A 19,416-nucleotide genomic window follows, 5' to 3' on the forward strand; every position below is an offset into this window, starting at 1 on the left:
TGATTTCGCCATTTTAATTAGGAAGAAAACCCGGACTGGATCCACAGATCTGGATCTTTAAATCAACAGGAAGTTGACATTTTTACATTCTATATTATTTAAGACAACACAGCTTTCACCATTGGAATTACATTACGGAACGTACACATCGTTACATTTTATGGGTTTATTTCATCATAGCGCAGCACATGGTGAAGTATTGTAGTGCAGGTCATTGCAACAATTGTGAAAAATGAAAACGGGACAGCCAAATATTCTAAACTTTCTGCCAATAATCACATTCTTTGAGACACACATCAGATCAACTAAGTTTATATTAATGGTTTTAAAATGTAACTGTTACTAGGTACTGTAGCTTATCCCACATAAATCAATTAACCACCGACGGTGTCACATAGCTAAAATAGCCGATCTACAAGCTCACAGCATGTAGACCGGTTATTTCTGCCATTTGGGAAACCCAAGAAATGTTATAAAAATGGAATGTTATTCCATTTTTGTCATGTGAATTTAAATGACTGTCTTTTGTCAACCCCTAAACTACAGTAACAGAAGGAACGTTCATACAGTAGGCTATGCAATATACTTCATAATCTTGCTTTCAATTACATCAATCTCACTCTGGCCTGTGCTCTCACACACAGTGGTAAACATGTTGTCTGCCTGCTCAAAACAGCATGAAAACAATCTGCTTGCAGTGGTGGCTTATCAAACGGTCTTGAGGTGCTGAAGCACAGGGCACCAACCTTAGGTTCGATGCCCGGGGGGCACCAAACCGGGTCCAAGCACCGGGCAACACGAAGGGTCAATCCGCCCCTGTCTGCTTGTATGATCAATAGTCTTAGAATTTATTAATTTTATCGTTTAGAAAACAGAACAGGGATAATAAGTCTGGAAACTATTTTTCCATGCTTTCATTTATTTTTTCCATACTTATCCAGACCAAGAAATTACTCAAATCAAATTCCATACTTTTCCAGACTTTCCATACTAGGAACCCTGACAAGTAAACAGACAGACAGACGTGCCAAATGTCCTTTTCTTGGATCATCAGGTTTTAACCCATTTACTGGGGCTGAGGCTGAGGCTGATTCTAAAAAAACGGCATCTAAATCCCTCCTACGTTTTGTATACTGTATATGTTACTATATATTGTCTCTGTCGGGTGGAAACCTCAGATGTCCAAAACTGTTACTTTTCAGGATTCAAATTCAAAAGTATCAAAAGCAACAGATCGACAAGCTCAAAATGCGTCACTTAGATCTGTAGATCTGCTACTTTTGATGCTTTTATGTGATGCTGTAGTATGATCAAGTAGGGAGTTAATTTACAAAAAAACACAAAAAGTTAGACTATGGGGATCAGAGATTTCTGCCTGACAACAGCGATTACATAGCAACAACTAGATTCTAGTTGCTAGAACACAGAGACTTGATCCCAGATTGAAAGGTATAACAACATATAGGTGTAACAGGTTTAATTCAACACTGTAATGAGGAGGGAGCACTGTTTTGCATTTTAGAGTAATATGTTTATTTGTTTTGTCTACATTTCAACAACAAGGCAATTTGAATATAATTAACACTAGATTAAGACTTGAGAATAGAAAATATTTGAACACATACTGTATGAACAAACTCAAACACATTGCAAAACGATAAGATACGATACATAGTCAAACGATATATGTTGCTGTTTGCATATCGATACAGTTGCATCGTTACACCCCTACGACACAGCATCTTAACACATTCCATGCCAGAGTTTAATATCATAATGTACTCACCAGTGCCAGCGGTTTATTGTTGTTTTTTTGTTTTTTTCATCTCGCCACAGACCTCGCTAAATACCTTATGACCGCGCTTTAAACTGTTTGTAGACACACAGGGTAGCTGTGTGAGTGGCCCAGAGAAGAACATTCGGCGACATTTAATGTTCGTCCCTATTGGTGGTCTGAGTCCACTTAACAAATTTGTACTTGGTACCATGCTGCAAACTGGAATAATGGCTGTTTAAAGCCCAGCCAATGGGCAGACAGAGGGGGCGGGGCTTAAGTAATTAGAGTTTGTCCATATTGGTGGTTTTAGTCCATGTACAAAATGTGTACTCCGTAGCATGCTGCGAACTGGAGTTATGGCTGTTTAAAGGCCAGCCAATGGGAAGAGAGAGGGGGCGGGGCTTCAGCAATTCATGCTCGTCCCTATTGGTGGTCTAAGTCCAAATACCAAATTTGGACTTGGTGGCATGCTGCAAACTGGAGTTATAGCTGTTTAAAATCTCGTGCTCATCCCGTGCTCATACGGGCGGACGGACATAACATACGCTGGGGGTCCCTGGACCCCTCGTTGATAAGCAGTGGCACGTGTGGCCAATGAGAGGCGAGATGGCATAGGCAATCTCCAAGTCCGTGTGTGTGTGTGCGTGTGTTTGTATGTGTTGCTTCTTTGCCGTGCTCATCCCGGGCTCATATGGACAGACACACAGACAAACAGACACACAGACACGGAGTCAAAGTCAAATGTAGAGCGGTTGGCACCGCTAAAAATCTAGATCTACGCGACTGGCACGCAATGGGTTAATCTTAACTAAGGACTCACGTGACCCATAGGTCCTAACAGATTTTTATTTAGATAATCGACAAGATCGCTTAGTCTGATTAACCACTTTACCCTGTTTTATACTTTGCTGTATAGAAAGAGGGGGGCAAGCCTTTTCACCCTTATGAATCTTCCTCATGTGTTGTTTCATATTTCCACTAGTGTTAAAGCTTGTGTTACACACTGTGCAAGCAAAGGGCTTTTCACCTGTATGAATCCTCAGATGTTCTTTCAGAGAATCAGCTCGGTTAAAGCTTTGACTACAAACTGTGCAAGCAAAGGGCTTTTCATCTGTATGAATCGTCCTCATGTGTTTTTTCAGACTTTGAGTATGTTTGAAGCTTTTGTTACAAACGGTACACGCAAACGGCTTTTCGCCTGTATGACTCCTCATGTGTGATTTCAGATGTTGAGTTTGGTTAAAGCTTTGACTACAAACTGTGCAAGCAAAGGGCCTTTCACCTGTATGAATCGTCCTCATGTGTGTTTTCATGTGTGTTTTCAGAGTGTCAGCTCGGTTAAAGCTTTTGCTACAAGCTGTGCAAGCAAAGGGCTTTTCACCTGTATGAATCCTCATGTGTTTTTGCAGATTACCTTTGTGACCACAGACTTTGCCACACTCTGTACAACAAAAGCTTTTCTTTCTTGTTTGACTCCTCATGGATGGCTTTTGTTTTAATGATTTCGATTTCTGGGAGAGCCTGTTGCTCAAAGACAATCTTTGTCCTTTTACATGTTGTGTCTTGTTTGATTCCAGTGTGTTTACAACTGTCCCATCATCCCTGGTCTCCCAGTCATCACTGTTATCAGTATCAGACTCAGAACAGAGTGAAGAGGAGAGTTGGTAATCACTAGTTGGCTGTGATGCACCACAGTCCTCTATATCAACTTGTATTTCCACGTGCTCAGTTGAAGTGCTTGCTTGAGAATTTGTGTCTCTGTTTATATCATTATCTTCACTTTTCACTGCTATAAATGTCAACATTGACCCAGAAGCCTCCATTGGTCCTTGAAGTAACTCCTCCTGTTCCTCTTTAATCTGTGGAGGTTCTAGTTTCACCTGGACCACACTGGGGCTCCTCTCCTGCTGTTCCTCTTTAATATGTTGAGGTTCTAGTTTCACCTGAACCAGACTGGGGCTCTTCTCCTGCTGTTCCTCTTTAATCTGTGGAGGTTCTAGTTTCACCTGAACCAGACTGGGGCTCCTCTCCTGCTGTTCCTCTTTAATCTGTGGAGGTTCTAGTTTCACCTGAACCAGACTGGGGCTCCTCTCCTAGTGTTCCTCTTTAATCTGTGGAGGTTCTAGTTTCACCTGAACCAGACTGGGGCTCTTCTCCTGCTGTTCCTCTTTAATCTGTGGAGGTTCTAGTTTCACCTGAACCAGACTGGGGCTCCTCTCCTGCTGTTCCTCTTTAATCTGTGGAGGTGCTAGTTTCACCTGAACCAGACTGGGGCTCTTCTCCTGCTGATCAGGGGAAGCCTCCTCTTTACACATAGACTGGAATTGGAGATCTAGAAGAAGGAGATAGGCGCTAACGTCAGCAGCAGTGGCATAGCCAGGATTTTATTTTGGGTAGGCTTAATTCCAGGGGCGACAAAACCAGCTGATATGTCTATTGAGAAAGAGCTATTACGTCAAACCTAGTCCTATGTTGTGCTGATAAGAGCAATGGTCACCGAAATATTGCCATTTGAAGTGTTAAACACTGCTATAACACTTGCAGCACCTAGGTCCACTGTCATACCTGTACTTCCGGGTCACACCATTGAACTCCACACCCCTCAGAGAGTGTGTGAAGTTTCAAGGCAATCCGAAAAAACGTAAGTAGGAATGACAAACCGGAAGTGGTCCTTATTCATAGAATTGGAAGTCTGTGGGACCACCCACTAAATTTGGAGCCTGTAGCATGCTGGGAACTGGTGTTATGGCTGTCTAAAGCCTATCCAAAAAGGAACACAGAGGGGGCGGGGCTTAAGCAATTACAGCCCATCCCTATTGGCTGTTTTAGAGCACCTAAAAAGTTTGGGGCCTTTAGCATGCTGGGAACTGGAGTTATGGCTGTTTAAAGCACCGCCATTAGGAACACAGAGAGGCGGGGCTTAAGTTATTACAGCCAGTCGCTTTTGGCTGTTTTAGAGCACCTACCAAGTTTGGGGCCTTTAGCATGCTAGGGCCCAGCCAATAGGAACACAGAGGGACAGGACTTAAGCAATTACAGCCTGTCCCTAATGGCCGTCTAAGCAAGACCACCTACCAAGTTTGGGGCGTTTAGCATGCTGGGAGCTGGGCTGTTTAAAGCCCAGCCAATAAGAACACAGAGGGGGCAGGGCTTAAGCAATTACAGCCCTTCCCTATTGGCCATCTAAGAGCACCTACCAAGTTTGAGGCCTTTAGCATGCTGGGAACTGGAGTTAAGGCTGCTTAAACCCCAGCCAATAGGAACACAGAGGGGGCGGAGCATTGGTGCTTGGTATGGCTATCCTGATGACAGACCCCTGACCAGTGTTATTGTCCAGTTTGGTGCGGATCGGAGCAACGGTGCGCCTCACAGATCTGCATGTTACATTTGTGACGCCCACTGTCCGCCCGCCCAGCCTCTAGTCAATTTTAATATAGCATACATGATGTAGCCTGCGATTTATATTCTCAAAAAAGCACAGTAGCAGCATTAAGGACAGATAAGGCGAAAATGACGTCTTGCAAAGACGTCATGTTCAAAACAGCAAAGTTAACAAATAAAATAATGTTGTGTAGTCTACAGCATGAGACGACGGGGCTTGCACTTATGTCTATAATTGAGTCGTAGTTCAAACCTTCTTCAGTTAAATCTCTCTCAAATGCTAGGAGGCAGAACTTTATAGTGACTCATTTCAGTGAAGGTGTTGAGGGTGTGAATTGCTGCCCTGCCTGCCCACTTGCCCAGTATTTTGTTAAGCAATATCAGTCGCCTAATCACCGCGGCAGCACTCTACACAGAAATGTACATGCAGTTTGTGACGCTCGAACAGTATGGACACGTTTGGAGTGGTTATTGGGGGGAGGTGATTTGCTCCCCGTCCATCTATCGTTAAGCAGAGATGTCAATCGTATCATTTGGAAACGATTGATTTTCCTACTTATTGAATTGTTTTGTAATGATTTTGATAATCTTTTTACATTTTGTCAAGTGATACGTATGAATTAGTGTTTACATGTACTATGCAACTGTACTGACAAACCACAAATCAATGTTTCCAATACATAGTTTCTTGCAGTGTTTCTCAAACGTTTTAATTTTAAGGATCTGTTATGCATTAGGCCACAAACCCCCTTTAGAACTTAACTGCACTTTGAGAATCTATGGTTTATTGAGACCAAAACAAACCGATTACAATGGCTTAAGTCAAATAGTGACTTAATTAGTCTTAGACCTTTGGAGACGCATGATAATTATGAATAAGTATCACCAGAATACCCTTATGTTTCTGAGCAAGGCTAATAACTGTAAACTCTTTTTGTTGAAAATAGCTGATCTACAAGGTATCACAAGGTATACAAGTTGTGAGCTTTTAGAATTGCTGCTTTTCCTTTTGTTCATGTGGTTAGTGATGTAGGCATTCAATGGTTGGTTTTCGGCCATGTGCTGGGAACACACACGCACACAAAATGATATCACACGTTTGATGACACCCTTGACTTGAGTAAGAACCTCCCTTGGATGCATTCTGCTACTGACAAAGGCTGGATTAAACTTCATGTGTGTGTGTGTGTGTGTGTGTGTGTGTGTGTGTGTGTGTGTGTGTGTGTGTGTGTGTGTGTGTGTGTGTGTGTGTGTGTGTGTGTGTGTGTGTGTGTGTGTGTGTGACTCACTGCCGGCCTCAGTATCAGTGGGGTTGTCGTTTTCCTCAAGGGTGAAGATAGGAGACATGAAGGCAGCAGTCATCCAGGGGGCAGCAGAGCTCAGGTCCTGACTCATGGCTGCTGAGTCGTAGGGATGCATGTGGCGATGAGGCAATATACTGTGACCATCACTTGTAGTAGACACCTGCTTTACACACACATATTGCAGGGATGTTACTTTTTATTCTGTCTTTGTCACAAATAGTCAAGAGTGCGTGTGTGTATGTGTGTGTGTGTGTGTATATATATATATATATATATATATATATATATAGACTGTCAAATGTAACTTAATTAATCGCAATTAAGTCACCGTCATATTAATCGTGATTATATTAATCACATATTTATTCATTTTAGCGATTTGGCCTACCCGTAGCTTAGGACACAGCTCTCTATGTCTGTGACTGTGAGCATACTCCTTATGTGGTATGTGTTGTGGATTTCCAGGGCAGATGTTACAGTACCATTACTGTTGTTACCCCACTCCCAAAACATTAATAACTACATTACCACATCATTTCTTCAGCTACTTTCAATATGGAGCTATATGCTCATAGTAGATTGGAATGTAACAGGGAGGCTAGGCTACAATATCCCTGCTCAATTTAATTGTTTTATTTTGTAGAATTCTGTATGAAGTCCATATGTTGCTATTTTAGTGAACCTTTATAAGCATAAAGGTGGCCACTACAGTACTCATATTACTAAGTAAAGTTAGCAGATCATTTAATACCCATCTGCTGCAGACTCATATTTTTGCATAAAGCAAGCACATTTTCCACTCCAATGTTAATAGGGGTATAAAGACTTTACATTATCCAGCTAAGAACAGATAAAAACCCAGATGACTTATTTATATATATACAGTACGTAGAGACCCCTTTCGGGACCCTGCATACATTTTTTTGTATTTGGGAATACTGTCTTCCCAAATACAAAAAAGGTATGCAGGGTCACGAAAGGGCCCACACACACACACTCTATATTTATAGCTGTAGACTACAACTCTCGTAGACGTATTTAATGTTTCTGACGTTTTCAATATACGAGAGTTGTAGGGTTCACCCCCCATGGACACAGGGACTTTCATGACTATACCCCGTAGACACTCCAAACATGTACAAATTGAAAATAAAGGTGCTTACCCCCACGCTCGTGACGCTCCAAATGTTAACTCTCGCTACGGGGTAGTAGTTTAATGTAATAATCCATATCTTTCAATAAAGAAGTGTTTTAAATGCCGTCTGTGGCCGATTCTGTCGGAAGTTCCCAATGGGCGGTAGTGACGCGCCGCATCTGGTGAAACCCGGAATTACACTCAATGTAAACGGGAAGTAAACGAGAACATGAGAACATTTTGTTCTGAACATCAGTAGATGGAAGTACAAATTCACAATACAAGGTCTACTAAACTGGGAGACTCATTAAGCACTGAGCTTGTTTAAGATGAGATCCCCATCATGCACACAAAGCATGATGAACCAAATCCCTGTGTCCATGGGGGGTGAACCCTACAACTCTCGTAGATTGGAAACGTCAGACTCATAAATACGTCTACGAGAGTTGTATTCTACAGCTAGTATATTTTTTGGGTGCGTTCGGAAATGTGCACCGGGAGTGCACTCGCCCATTAGTTTGTACTGGCCAGTGCGCTCAGTGATATATTTCCGCACGCATATTAACGACACACTTTATATTTGAACACAAGACACGTGTGAATATTCACGAACCCACATGTATAGTTGCATAAAGCTGTGTCACAGGAAATAAAAAGGTTAAATAAACAACAGTAAATAAACAATACCTGCTCTGAATCACTGCTGCTGCGTGAACCGAGCATAGAGTTAAAAAAAAATAAGGAACCGAGACCTTTGACCGAGAGCAAGGCGCAGCTATGATGGCGTCATAAACCCTCGACTGCAGTGCAGCCTTAAAGTGACAGTACTGAAACTGGTATCAACACTTCAGCTGGAATTTGAAATAGAACTGTATATTGATTCATTGAACTTAACAAAACAAAGATCAGGATCAGTTGAAATTTAAAACAAAAATAAGATTGAAACCCTGGTTATACACAAGTCAGGGTTCCTACACATTTTACATTTCAAAATTGCATAGGCCTACCTTTTCCAGACTCAAACTTCCAGAATTTGATTTTTCATACCATATTTGTTACCCGTGTAGGAAAAATGTTTACAAATCTGAGTTCCCAGAAATCTCACATAAAAATGGGAGGGGCGGAGTCCCTACTCTGGGCACATGAAATGTGTCCTCTGCTTAACAGAGCACTGCAGAGCCCCGGGGTGCAGTTTGGGGTTAAAGGGCTGTAGAGGTTTGGGTTGTGTAGTTACCTTGATGTAACTCCAAATGTGGGCAAGAAAAAAAAAATGCTCCATTGGCTATAAATTGATCATTCATAATATGCTAATCAATTACTTATTAAATTGTACAGTGAAGAGGCTCAGGAGGCGCTTTTAGCCTGTAGATGAACGCAAACAAAGTTGATTCTGACAATAGAACATCACCAAACCCGGAACTATTACTTTTCTTTTTTTTTATATAAAAATGTCAACTTCCTGTTGATTTTGCCATTTTAATTAAGAAGAAAACCCGGACTGGATCCACAGATCTGGATCTTTAAATCAACAGGAAGTTGGCATTTTTACATTCTATATTATTTAAGACAACTGCAGCTTTCACCATTGGAATTGCATTACGAAACGTACACATCGTTACATTTTATGGGTTTATTTCATCATAGCGCAGCACATGGTGAAGTATTGTAGTGCAGGTCATTGCAACAATTGTGAAAAATGAAAACGGGACAGCCAAATATTCTAAACTTTCTAAGTTTATATTAATGGTTTTAAAATGTAACTGTTACTAGCTGTATAGCTTATAAAAAATGTACAAATCAATTAACCACCAACGGTGTCACATAGCTAAAATAGCCGATCTACAAGCTCACAGCAGGTAGACCGGCTATTTCTGCCATTGGGGAAACCCAGGAAATGTGCAATGTTATTCCATTTTTGTCATGTGAATTTAAATGACCCCTAAACTACAGTAACTGAAGGAACGTTCATACAGTATGCAATATACTTCATAATCTTGCTTTCAATTACATCAATCTCACTCTGGCCTGTGCTCTCACACACAGTGGTAAACATTTTGTCTGCCTGCTCCAAACACCATGAAAACAAAAAAGGAACCCTGACAAGTAAACAGACGTGCCAAATGTCCTTTTCTTGGATCATCAGGTTTTAACCCATTTACTGTAGACCTGAGGCTGATTCTAAAAAACGGCATCTAAATCCTTCCTACGTTTTCTGAGAAAAAAACAACTGTATATGTTACTGTATATTGCCTCTGTCGGGTGGAAACCTCAGATGTCCAAAACTGTTACTTTTCAGGATTCAAATTCAAAAGTATCAAAAGCAACAGATCGACAAGCTCAAAATGCGTCGCTTCGCGTTTCAAGCTTGTAGATCTGCTACTTTTGATGCTTTTAAGTGACGCTGTAGTTTGATCAAGTAGAGAGTTAATTTACAAAAAAAAAACACAAAAAGTTAGACTATGGGGATCAGAGGTTTCTGCCTGACAACAGCAATACATAGCAACAACTAGAACACAGAGACTTGATCCCAGATTGAAATGTATAACAACGTATAGGTGTAACAGGTTTAAATGAGTTAAGCAATTCAACAATGTAATGAGGAGGGAGCACTGTTTTGCATTTTACAGTAATATGTTTATTTGTTTTGTCTACATTTCAACAACAAGGCAATTTGAATATAATTAACACTAGACTAGATTAAGACTTGAGAATAGAAAATAAGAATGATAAAATAAAAATAAGAGAATACAATGACGATGGAGACTTAAAAACCTCAGTAAAGGCAACGTGATACGTCACCGTTATCTTACTTCATGGTTTTATTTTAGGGATGCAAATTATCGATTAATTGATAATTGATAACCTTATCAACCGATTAACCGGTTAACTGATAAGCGGCGTTTTTTTTAAATCTGAGAATCTTAATTTCAGATTAAAAAAAAATCCTAAAAAAAGTGCTTAGGAGCCGAGATACAGCCTTTTTCAGTAAGTTAAACAAGAAGTGAATGGAGCGGAAAATCTTCAAATCATCATATCTTGGGTTCTGAACATAAAAAAAAAAAAAAAAAAGTTTTTTTTTTTCAATTAATTGTTAATTGTTTGATTTAATCGGATAATTTCTTAATCGATTAATTCGATTCATCGATTAATTGTTAACATCCCTATTTTATTTACAAATTCTTGTGTACATTTAAGACAACGACTGTATCCTTAGAGATGTGATAGTGTTACAGATAGTACATCAGGTTCTGGACAAACTCTATTACAACATTTACTGGAACCTCACAAGAAGACCATCGAGTTGTTATAATCTACCTATAATCTTTTTTTCTAAATTAATTTGAGCCATCTTGGCCCAAAGTGTGCATTTTATTTTCTTCCTCTAATTACACAGTGATAAAACACTGATCATTTTGATCTATAAAACCAAATATTTGGCTAAATCCATCATGTATGGTTTTGAATGGTGCTAATGCCAGTCACTTAGATTGAAGCATATTGTCTACAAATGTTGACTTATTTCACTGTCTAAATTCACACTTAAGTGGACAAGTGCATTAATGTGTCTCTGATGTAGTAGGGCTAACTAAAAAAATATCGGAACCGACATTTATAACCAATAACTTGATCTTGAATAAGCGAGGAGCAGTATATTATTGTGTGTGTGTGTGTGTGTGTGTGTGTGTGTGTGTGTGTGTGTGTGTGTGTGTGTAATGTGTATCTACATACACATATAAGTATATATGTGTATATATACTGTCAACGAATCAACTTGAATTTTATTTTTTATAATCTACTAAATTAAACTTCGCTGTACAATAGGAGCATACAGATATAGCAAAAATAGCCTACACATCGTGACGCAGAGTGACTATTGTCATGGCAGGCCCATGAACAGTGTTTGTGACACGTTTGGTGCAGACTGCAGCAGCAGGGCACCAGTGACCCCCTGGGAGCCACTAGTGTGACCAATCTCATGGCAGAAATCTGAACAGTGTTTGTGTTAAGTTTAAGGCATTTATGGAAGATGAATCATCATATTTGTTTTCGGATGTTGAGTTTGGTGAAGACTTTCACCACAAATTGTACTTGTAAAGGGCTTTCCCAATGTATGAATCAACATGTGTTTTTCCAGAGCTAACTTAAATGTATATATTTTGGTGCAAACTGTACATGTGTGTCCGGTGTGTTTTATCATATGTCTTTTCAGGTCTCCAGCTTGTTTAAAGCTTTTGTTACAAATTGTACAAGCAAAGGGTTTTTCGTCTGTATGAATCCTCATGTGTTTTTTCAGAAATGTATCATATTCAAATCTTTTGCTACAGACTGTACAAGCAAAAGGCTTTTCGCCTGTATGTATTCTCATGTGTCTTTTCAGGTCTCCAGCTTCTCTAAAGCTTTTTTTACAAACTGTACAAGCAAAGGGCCTTTCTTCTGTATGAATCCTCATGTGTTTCTTCAGAATTATATCAGATTTAAATATTTCGCTACAAACTGTACAAGCAAAGGGCCTTTCTTCTGTATGAATCCTCATGTGTTTCTTCAGAATTATATCAGATTTAAATATTTCGCTACAAACTGTACAAGCAAAGGGCTTTTCGCCTGTATGTATTCTCATGTGCTGTTCCATATATCCAGCTTGGTCAAAGCTTTTTCTACAAACTGTACAAGCAAAGGGCTTTTCACCTGTATGAATCCTCATGTGCATTTTCAGATATCCAACGCGACAGAAGCTTTTGTTACAAACAGTACAAGTAGAGGGCTTTTTGTCTGTATGAATTCTCATGTGCCTTTTCAGACGTTCAGCTCGGTTAAAGCTTTTGTTACAAACTGTACAAGTTGAGGGATTTTCGCCTGCATGAATTCTCATGTGTACGTTCAGATTTTGATGTTGAGCAAAGCTTTTACTACAAACTGTGCAAGCAAAGGGCTTTTCGCCTGTATGAATCCTCATGTGTATTTTCAGACTACATCTCAGGGTAAAGCTTTTTCTACAAAATGTGCAAACAAAGGGCTTCTCATCTGAATGAGCCATCCTCATGTGTTTTTTCAGACTCTGAGAATGATTGAATTTTTTGCTACAAACTGTACATGCAAACGGCTCGTCACCTGTATGAATCCTCATGTGTATTTCCAGACTTTTGGTTTGGTTAAAGCTTTTGTTACAAACTGTACACGCAAAGGGCTTTCCGCCCATATGAATCCTCATGTGTTTTTTCAGATCACCCTTGTGACCACAGTCTTTGCCAGAGTCTGTACATCTAAAGAGTTTCTTTCCTGTTTCACTCCTAGGTGGCTTTTGTTTTAATGATTTCGGGTTCTGGGACAGCTTGTTGCTCAAAGACAACCTTTGTCCTTCCACATGTGTCGTGTGGGATTCTGCTGTGTTTACAACTGTCTCATCATCCCTGGTCTCCCAATCATCACTGTCATCAGTATCAGATTCAGAACAGTGCGAAGAGAGGAGCTGATCATCACTAGTTGGTTGTGATGCTCCACAGTCCTCTACATAAGCTTGTGTTTTCATGTCTTCAGTTGAGATGCTACCTGGAGGCTCTGTTTCTCTGTTTTTTCCATAATCTTCATTTTTCACTGCTAGTAATATCAAAGTTGACCCAGCAGCCTCCAGTGGTCTTAGAAGTATGTCCTCCAGTTCCTCTTTAATCTGTTGAGGTTCTAGTTTCACCTGGACCAGACTGTGAACCCTCTCCTGTTCTACTTTAATCTGTGCAGGTTCTAGTTTCACCTGGACCAGACTGGGGCTCCTCTCCTGTTCCTCTTTAATCTGTGGAGGTTCTAGTTTCACCTGGACCAGACTGGGGCCCATCTCCTGGTTTTCAGGGGAAGCTTCCTCTTTACACATGGAAAGGAATTGGAGATCTAGAGGGAGGAGAGAGGAGGTAACGTCAGCATAGAGCAATTCAATTGTTTTTCATTTGGATGCGATTGATTCTCCTACTTATTGTTTTGTTTTTATTAGTAATACTTGTCAAAAAAGTGAATGCAACTGTACTGACAAATAAGTAACCAATGTTTCCAATACATAGTCCAATATATTGCAGCGTTTCTCCAACTTTGACATTTTAGCACCCTTAGTTTGGTATGCATTAGGCCACAAACGCCCCTAACACTTTTACAGAACTGTAAGGGTCAATTTTGTTCACATTATCAATCATTTAGCAGGGACCCGGATATGAGACCCACTAAACAGATAACTATGTCTAAGTCAAATAGTGACTTCATTGTTAAACAAAATCTTCATTCATCTGACTTTATCCCACAAGTAATTAGTGAGGCACACTTGAACATTTTTGTCAAGTGTCTCCAAAGGCCCTTATGTTTCTAAGCAAGGATAATAACCATGCAAATTACATTTCCATGTGTGCACGATTTGACTCTTGCTGGCTAGCTATACTCAAGCAAACTCGATCCAGGAGGGCTTTACCATTCACACCCTATATACTTTAATGAACGGGATCTCCACAGTGGTCGATCCACAAACCACAATAAGAATAAGAATACTGTGTATTCTTATTATTTATGTTGTCCTGCATAATGCAAGCTTTGTTGAGGGTGTATACTGTATATACGTTTTTACACTGCTGTATCTACAGTATTTTCTCCTGTCCTGAAACTGTATCTTAACTGCTGTGGTGCCTCTGGTGACTGAATTTCCGCTGCAGGATCATTAAAGGACTTATCTTATCCTTGGCCACCTCCTTTCCTTCCATCTACACATTAAGGATGCGGAGATTCATCTATACGAATCAGTGAATCGATATACACATGCACGATGCGACGCACCTGTTCATTCAGAGTGCATCGGATACAATTGATGGGTGAAATTGTGTGTGTGTGTGTGTGTGTGTGTGTGTGTGTGTGTGTGTGTGTGTGTGTGTGTGTGTGTGTGTGTGTGTGTGTGTGTGTGTGTGTGTGTTTGTGTGTGCGCGCGCTACTCACTGCCGGCCTCAGTATCAGTGGGGTTGTTGTTTTCCTCAAGGGTGAAGATAGGAGACATGTAGGCAGCAGTCATCCAGGGGGCAGCAGAGCTCAGGTCCTGACTCATGGCTGCTGAGTCGTAGGGATGCATGTGGCGATGAGGCAATATACTGTGACCATCACTTGTAGTAGACACCTGCTTTACACGCGCGCGCACACACACACACACACACACACACACACACGTAAGAACAAAATACGTTTTGTTGAACAGTCAAACAATGTTGGCATGTTTAAAGGCAAACATTTTCTAAATAACAGAAACAGCTGGGACATCTAGAAATGTCTACAATGGCATTACTCCGGTCACTATTGGACTGCTCTAACTATCAAAAACTATAATGTATAATCTATGATCCAATCAAAGACACACACACACACACACACACACACACACACACACACACACACACACACACACACACACACACACACACAGTGTTTTTACTCCGTTTAGAGGAACTATAGTTATAATACATTTTAGTTGAATAGTCTAAATCAGTCCAAATATTTCAGCCAGTGAAGAGGAAATATCTTTTTTAAATCCAAATAACAAAGTATAAAATATGGTTTAAGTGGTTAGCAGTTCTGAATAGGCAGGTCTTGTACTACTGATATGTGTATCAGAACAACATGCACTCTAAATAACATGAGCGTCAACGCATGAATCCAAACAAGTTTACGTAATGTAAACAACACAAATGATACACTTCCATCTGCCGTATTACTAACACCAGGGAAGTTATGGATACGAAAAGCACCGTGTCCTCCAAATAGAGCAACTGTTTATAATGGAGAAGAATGAGCAGTAGCAGTATTTTGCAAGCTGCTTTGCCTTACACTTCGACAACCTCATGATCCTCAAGCCCCTGACCACCAGCCTGTGGAGATGGCCCAAGGTGCCAGATATACAAGCAATGAGCTGACACAAGTTATAACCAGCTGTATAATGGTTAGTATTATAGTTGGTATTTTACTTGGTTTGTAAGGAAGGCTTCCTCTAAACTTTAGTCAAAAGTACAGCCAACTTCCAATAGGAAAACCTCCCTGCTGTCCTCGTCAATCTCAATGACATCCGGTGTATTTGTAGTTTATATTTGCAAATACATGGAGGTCACTGTAGCCTTGGATCAAAACTATCAAAGATTAATTTTATCGAGTGACAGCCTTACTTTTGCTTACGTATCTATTGATAGTCTTGGTCTCAATCTCCCTATAGTGAATGGAAATCTGCGCACAAAGCCTGTACTTCTCTGTATATGTACAAATGCAACATGCAAGGACCCTGACCCTGTAGCCACGGATGTTAACTCGCCACATGGAACCTGTGTGCACTGTTTTAGTCTGTATTTTTCAATAGACATGTTTTAATCCGTCTGTGTCGGAAGTTCCCTCTGTATCCCTCAATGGGTCATCAGGTGGAAAGCTGGTATTACACTCGATGTAAAAGAGGAAATACAACGGCATTCAGGCACAGACGTATTAACACACATATCTTTAAAAAAAATACAGACTAATACAGTGCACACATGTTCCGAATGGCGAGTTCAGCACAAAAGTCAGCACTTTTTATGTTTCATTTGTACATGTACAGAGAAGTATGGGCTTTGCGCGCCTATAGTGACATTTCCAGTCACTATAGTCAGATTGAGACCAAGACCATCATAGATACATAAGCAAATGTCATAGTCAGACTCAACAATCTATGATCGTCTTGATCCATGGCTAGGGTCACTGCATTGAAAAATGTCTGGTTTCACAGTGGAATCAAACGTGGATGACACGTCATCTTTGGTAATAAGGACAATAATTCTGTCATGTCCTAACCCTAACCCAAGTACAGTCCTAAACATTTCAACCTTTTAATTTATATATGACATACTCGTATAACCAGATGCTGTACACACACACACACACACACACACACACACACACACACACACACACACACACACACACACACACACACACACACACACACACACACACACACACACACACACCAGATACAACCAAAAAGTCAATAAAGCACAAAAAGGTAATCACCACACACTTACAATAAAAAATATAAACACTCTATGAGCATGCAGAACTGCCTAGTCTACACTAGCCTTGGATCAAGACTATCATAGATGTATTTTATCGAGTCTGACTTTTGCTTTCTTATCAATGATATGGACTAATACAGTGCACACAGGTCCCTAATGTCAAAATCATGTGACGTCACCCGTTACTTATCGATCATCCCCCATGATGTTGCCGGGTCAACTTACTGCATAGAAACCATATGAAAAAGGCCGACATGTGCCCCTTTTTAGATATTTTGTGGTTATGAGGATTTGAATGTGTGTTTTATGTCAGCCAACTACTTTTGCGGACTTCAGCCAAGTGCGCACGTCATAAGCACAAATCTACACTTTGTGGACGTAAAGAATGTCCATAAAGACCGCCTGCCGATGTCTGGACAATCCAGCATGGCAATCAGTTGACTTTTAGAATATTTTTGTGTACCTGATTGTAGATTGAAGAGTCCTGGTAGTACTTACATTTACTTAATTCAAATATTGTAAATACATGTACCTCTTTAGGGCATTTGCAGGGGTGTGATGTGACTTTTTGAGCTAGTGGAGCTCTATTGTAACGACGTCACATGCACGCGCACATGCACCTGCACGCATGTGCACACAGCCACTCAGCTCAATGCTAGTTGAAATACTGTATGCAACATGTGTGATGGAAAACAAGTTTTTCATGTAATTATATTTCTTATTATTTAGATGCATTGTTAATTTGTTGTTTTTATTTTTGTTTCAATTAATACATTTTTAGTTTTGCATAAAAGCGGCCTTTACAAAGACTCACCCACACATAAGTAGGCTATAGTATATGTACTTAAAATAATCAGACAACATGTCTTCACTTGAATGACAGGTATAACCTTGTGTCTGGTGCAGCTCTCGTTCTTTCTTGGGTCCTCAGCTAAGCAATGGGATCTCAAGCTCATAATCTCATATTATCACATAATCTGTAGGGTCCCAGTCATAGGTGGCCCATGTAACTTGATGAACATCAAGGCTGATACCTGTTTAACCAGTAACTTTGTACTGTTGGACTGGGGTGCAGTGCAGAGACCAATTGTCTCTCATTGTGAGAGACACATTCAATTCCATAGCTTTTCTTGAGTAGCCTAATGTTATGCAAAGCAACCAGCGAGGCTAGAGGGCTATTATTCTGGGTGTTGACGGCTCTCTCGCGGTCACGCATTCTTTGAGACACACATTCAGGTTTTTCGGGTCGTGGCCGAAACCGCCATTCTTCCATCAGGTGAAACAACACAGCTTTCACCATTGGAATTGCATTACGGAACGCAGACATTGTTACATTTAGTGGGTTCATTTCGTCATAGTGCAACATATGGTAAAGTATTGTGGTGCAGGCCATTGCAACAATCACCAATCTTGCGGAAAAATTAAAACGGGAACGCAAAATATTCTAAACCGTGATTCTGCCAATAATCATATTCTTTAAATAGAGAGATTCTTTAAGAGACACTTCCAGGTTTTTGCCGGGCCAAACAAGAGAATCACATGACGTTGATCCCCTTCCCCTATTCGCTCATACTAGGACATAAACCCATAACATGTAACAATGTGTACGTTCCCTAATGCAATTCCAATGGTGAAAGCTGTGTTGTTTCACCCGGTGAAGGAATGGCGGATTCGGCCAAGCCCCGAAATAAGCGTATGTGTGTGTTTCAATGTGTGACTATTTACGGGGGTAGAGACCAGGACTATCGTAGATACGAAAGCAAAAGTCAGACTCTATAAAATACATATATATGATTAGCCCCTACGGAACCTCTCCCTCCGCTGTATAGAGCGTGCCAACACGGCGACACCGCGGGGGATGTTGGCATTGTTAAGTCAACCAGGTTTTTACCCCTCAAAGATGTCCGCCGCTACCAAAAGATACTTGTTGACGCCCCTTTCAGGAATTTTGGCACGCTGTATAGCTCAGAGATGAGGTTCCTCGTTTCTCGGTGCCGTTTTAGCAGGACATTGTCACACATTTTCCACTTTACATGTTTCTTACCCCTTTCTGCACATCGTATCCAAAAAGTAAAGGTTTTCTGCCATGCTCTCAGATGTTTTAAGTTCTAGCGCGCAATCAAAGCTATCCAACGAGTTGAAAAATGTATTTAATTCGCCTCTGTCCTAATCCGGTTACATGTTTTTAAGACATTGCGCAAGAGTTGCGCCCGTAGAGATAACATTACTGATTCCCCTACAGGTCAAATGTTGAATTGCATATTCTAATGCAAAATATTATGGAACCGGCTGAGGACAGAGGCAAATTAAATACTTTTTCCAACTCGTTGGATAGATTCTATGGTGCGCTAGAACTTAAAACATCTGAGAGCATGGCAGAAAACCTTTACTTTTTGGATACGATGTGCAGAAAGGGGTAAGAAACATGTAAAGTGGAAAATGTGCGACAATGTCCTGCTAAAACGGCACCGAGAAACGAGGAACCTCATCTCGGAGCTATACAGCGGAGGGAGAGGTTCCGTCGGAGCTAATATAGTCTTGATCCACGGCTAGGTCTACACACAGGTTCAGCTACACGCATGGAAGAAACCCGGGAAAAGGGTGCATTTACAAACTTTATATTCGAGCACAAGACACCTGTGCACACTAGCAACCTAGCAAGTATCATATATAATTGCATGATACAGCTGTGTTACACTGTCTATAAAAGGACACAAAAAGGTTAAATATGAAAAGAAACCATACCTGCTCTGAATCCTGCATGAACTGACT

General features: G+C 40.5%; 1 protein-coding gene and 1 long non-coding RNA gene across 2 annotated transcripts; both read right to left on the reverse strand.

Annotated features, from left to right (window-relative positions):
• Positions 1-3,870: 3,870 nt before the first annotated feature.
• Positions 3,871-6,587, reverse strand: LOC311060041 (uncharacterized protein; the record flags this gene model as incomplete). The annotated part of the gene is made up of 2 exons (XM_084078166.1): positions 6,448-6,587; positions 3,871-4,109 (listed from the first exon to the last, which is right to left on the reverse strand). The coding sequence occupies exons 1-2, from the start codon at positions 6,575-6,577 to the stop codon at positions 3,871-3,873; spliced, it is 369 nt and encodes a 122-aa protein (XP_083934292.1). The 5' UTR covers positions 6,578-6,587.
• A 6,016-nt stretch (positions 6,588-12,603) lies between these two features.
• On the reverse strand, positions 12,604-19,406 carry LOC311060435. The gene is made up of 3 exons (XR_014602257.1): positions 19,390-19,406; positions 14,558-14,732; positions 12,604-13,477 (listed from the first exon to the last, which is right to left on the reverse strand). It is a non-coding gene; the product is annotated as an uncharacterized lncRNA (long non-coding RNA).
• Between the last annotated feature and the right edge of the window lie 10 nt (positions 19,407-19,416).

The sequence above is a fragment of the Gymnoscopelus microlampas genome (genome assembly GCF_963454915.1).
Source record: "Gymnoscopelus microlampas genome assembly, chromosome: 14".
NCBI lineage: Eukaryota > Metazoa > Chordata > Actinopteri > Myctophiformes > Myctophidae > Gymnoscopelus > Gymnoscopelus microlampas.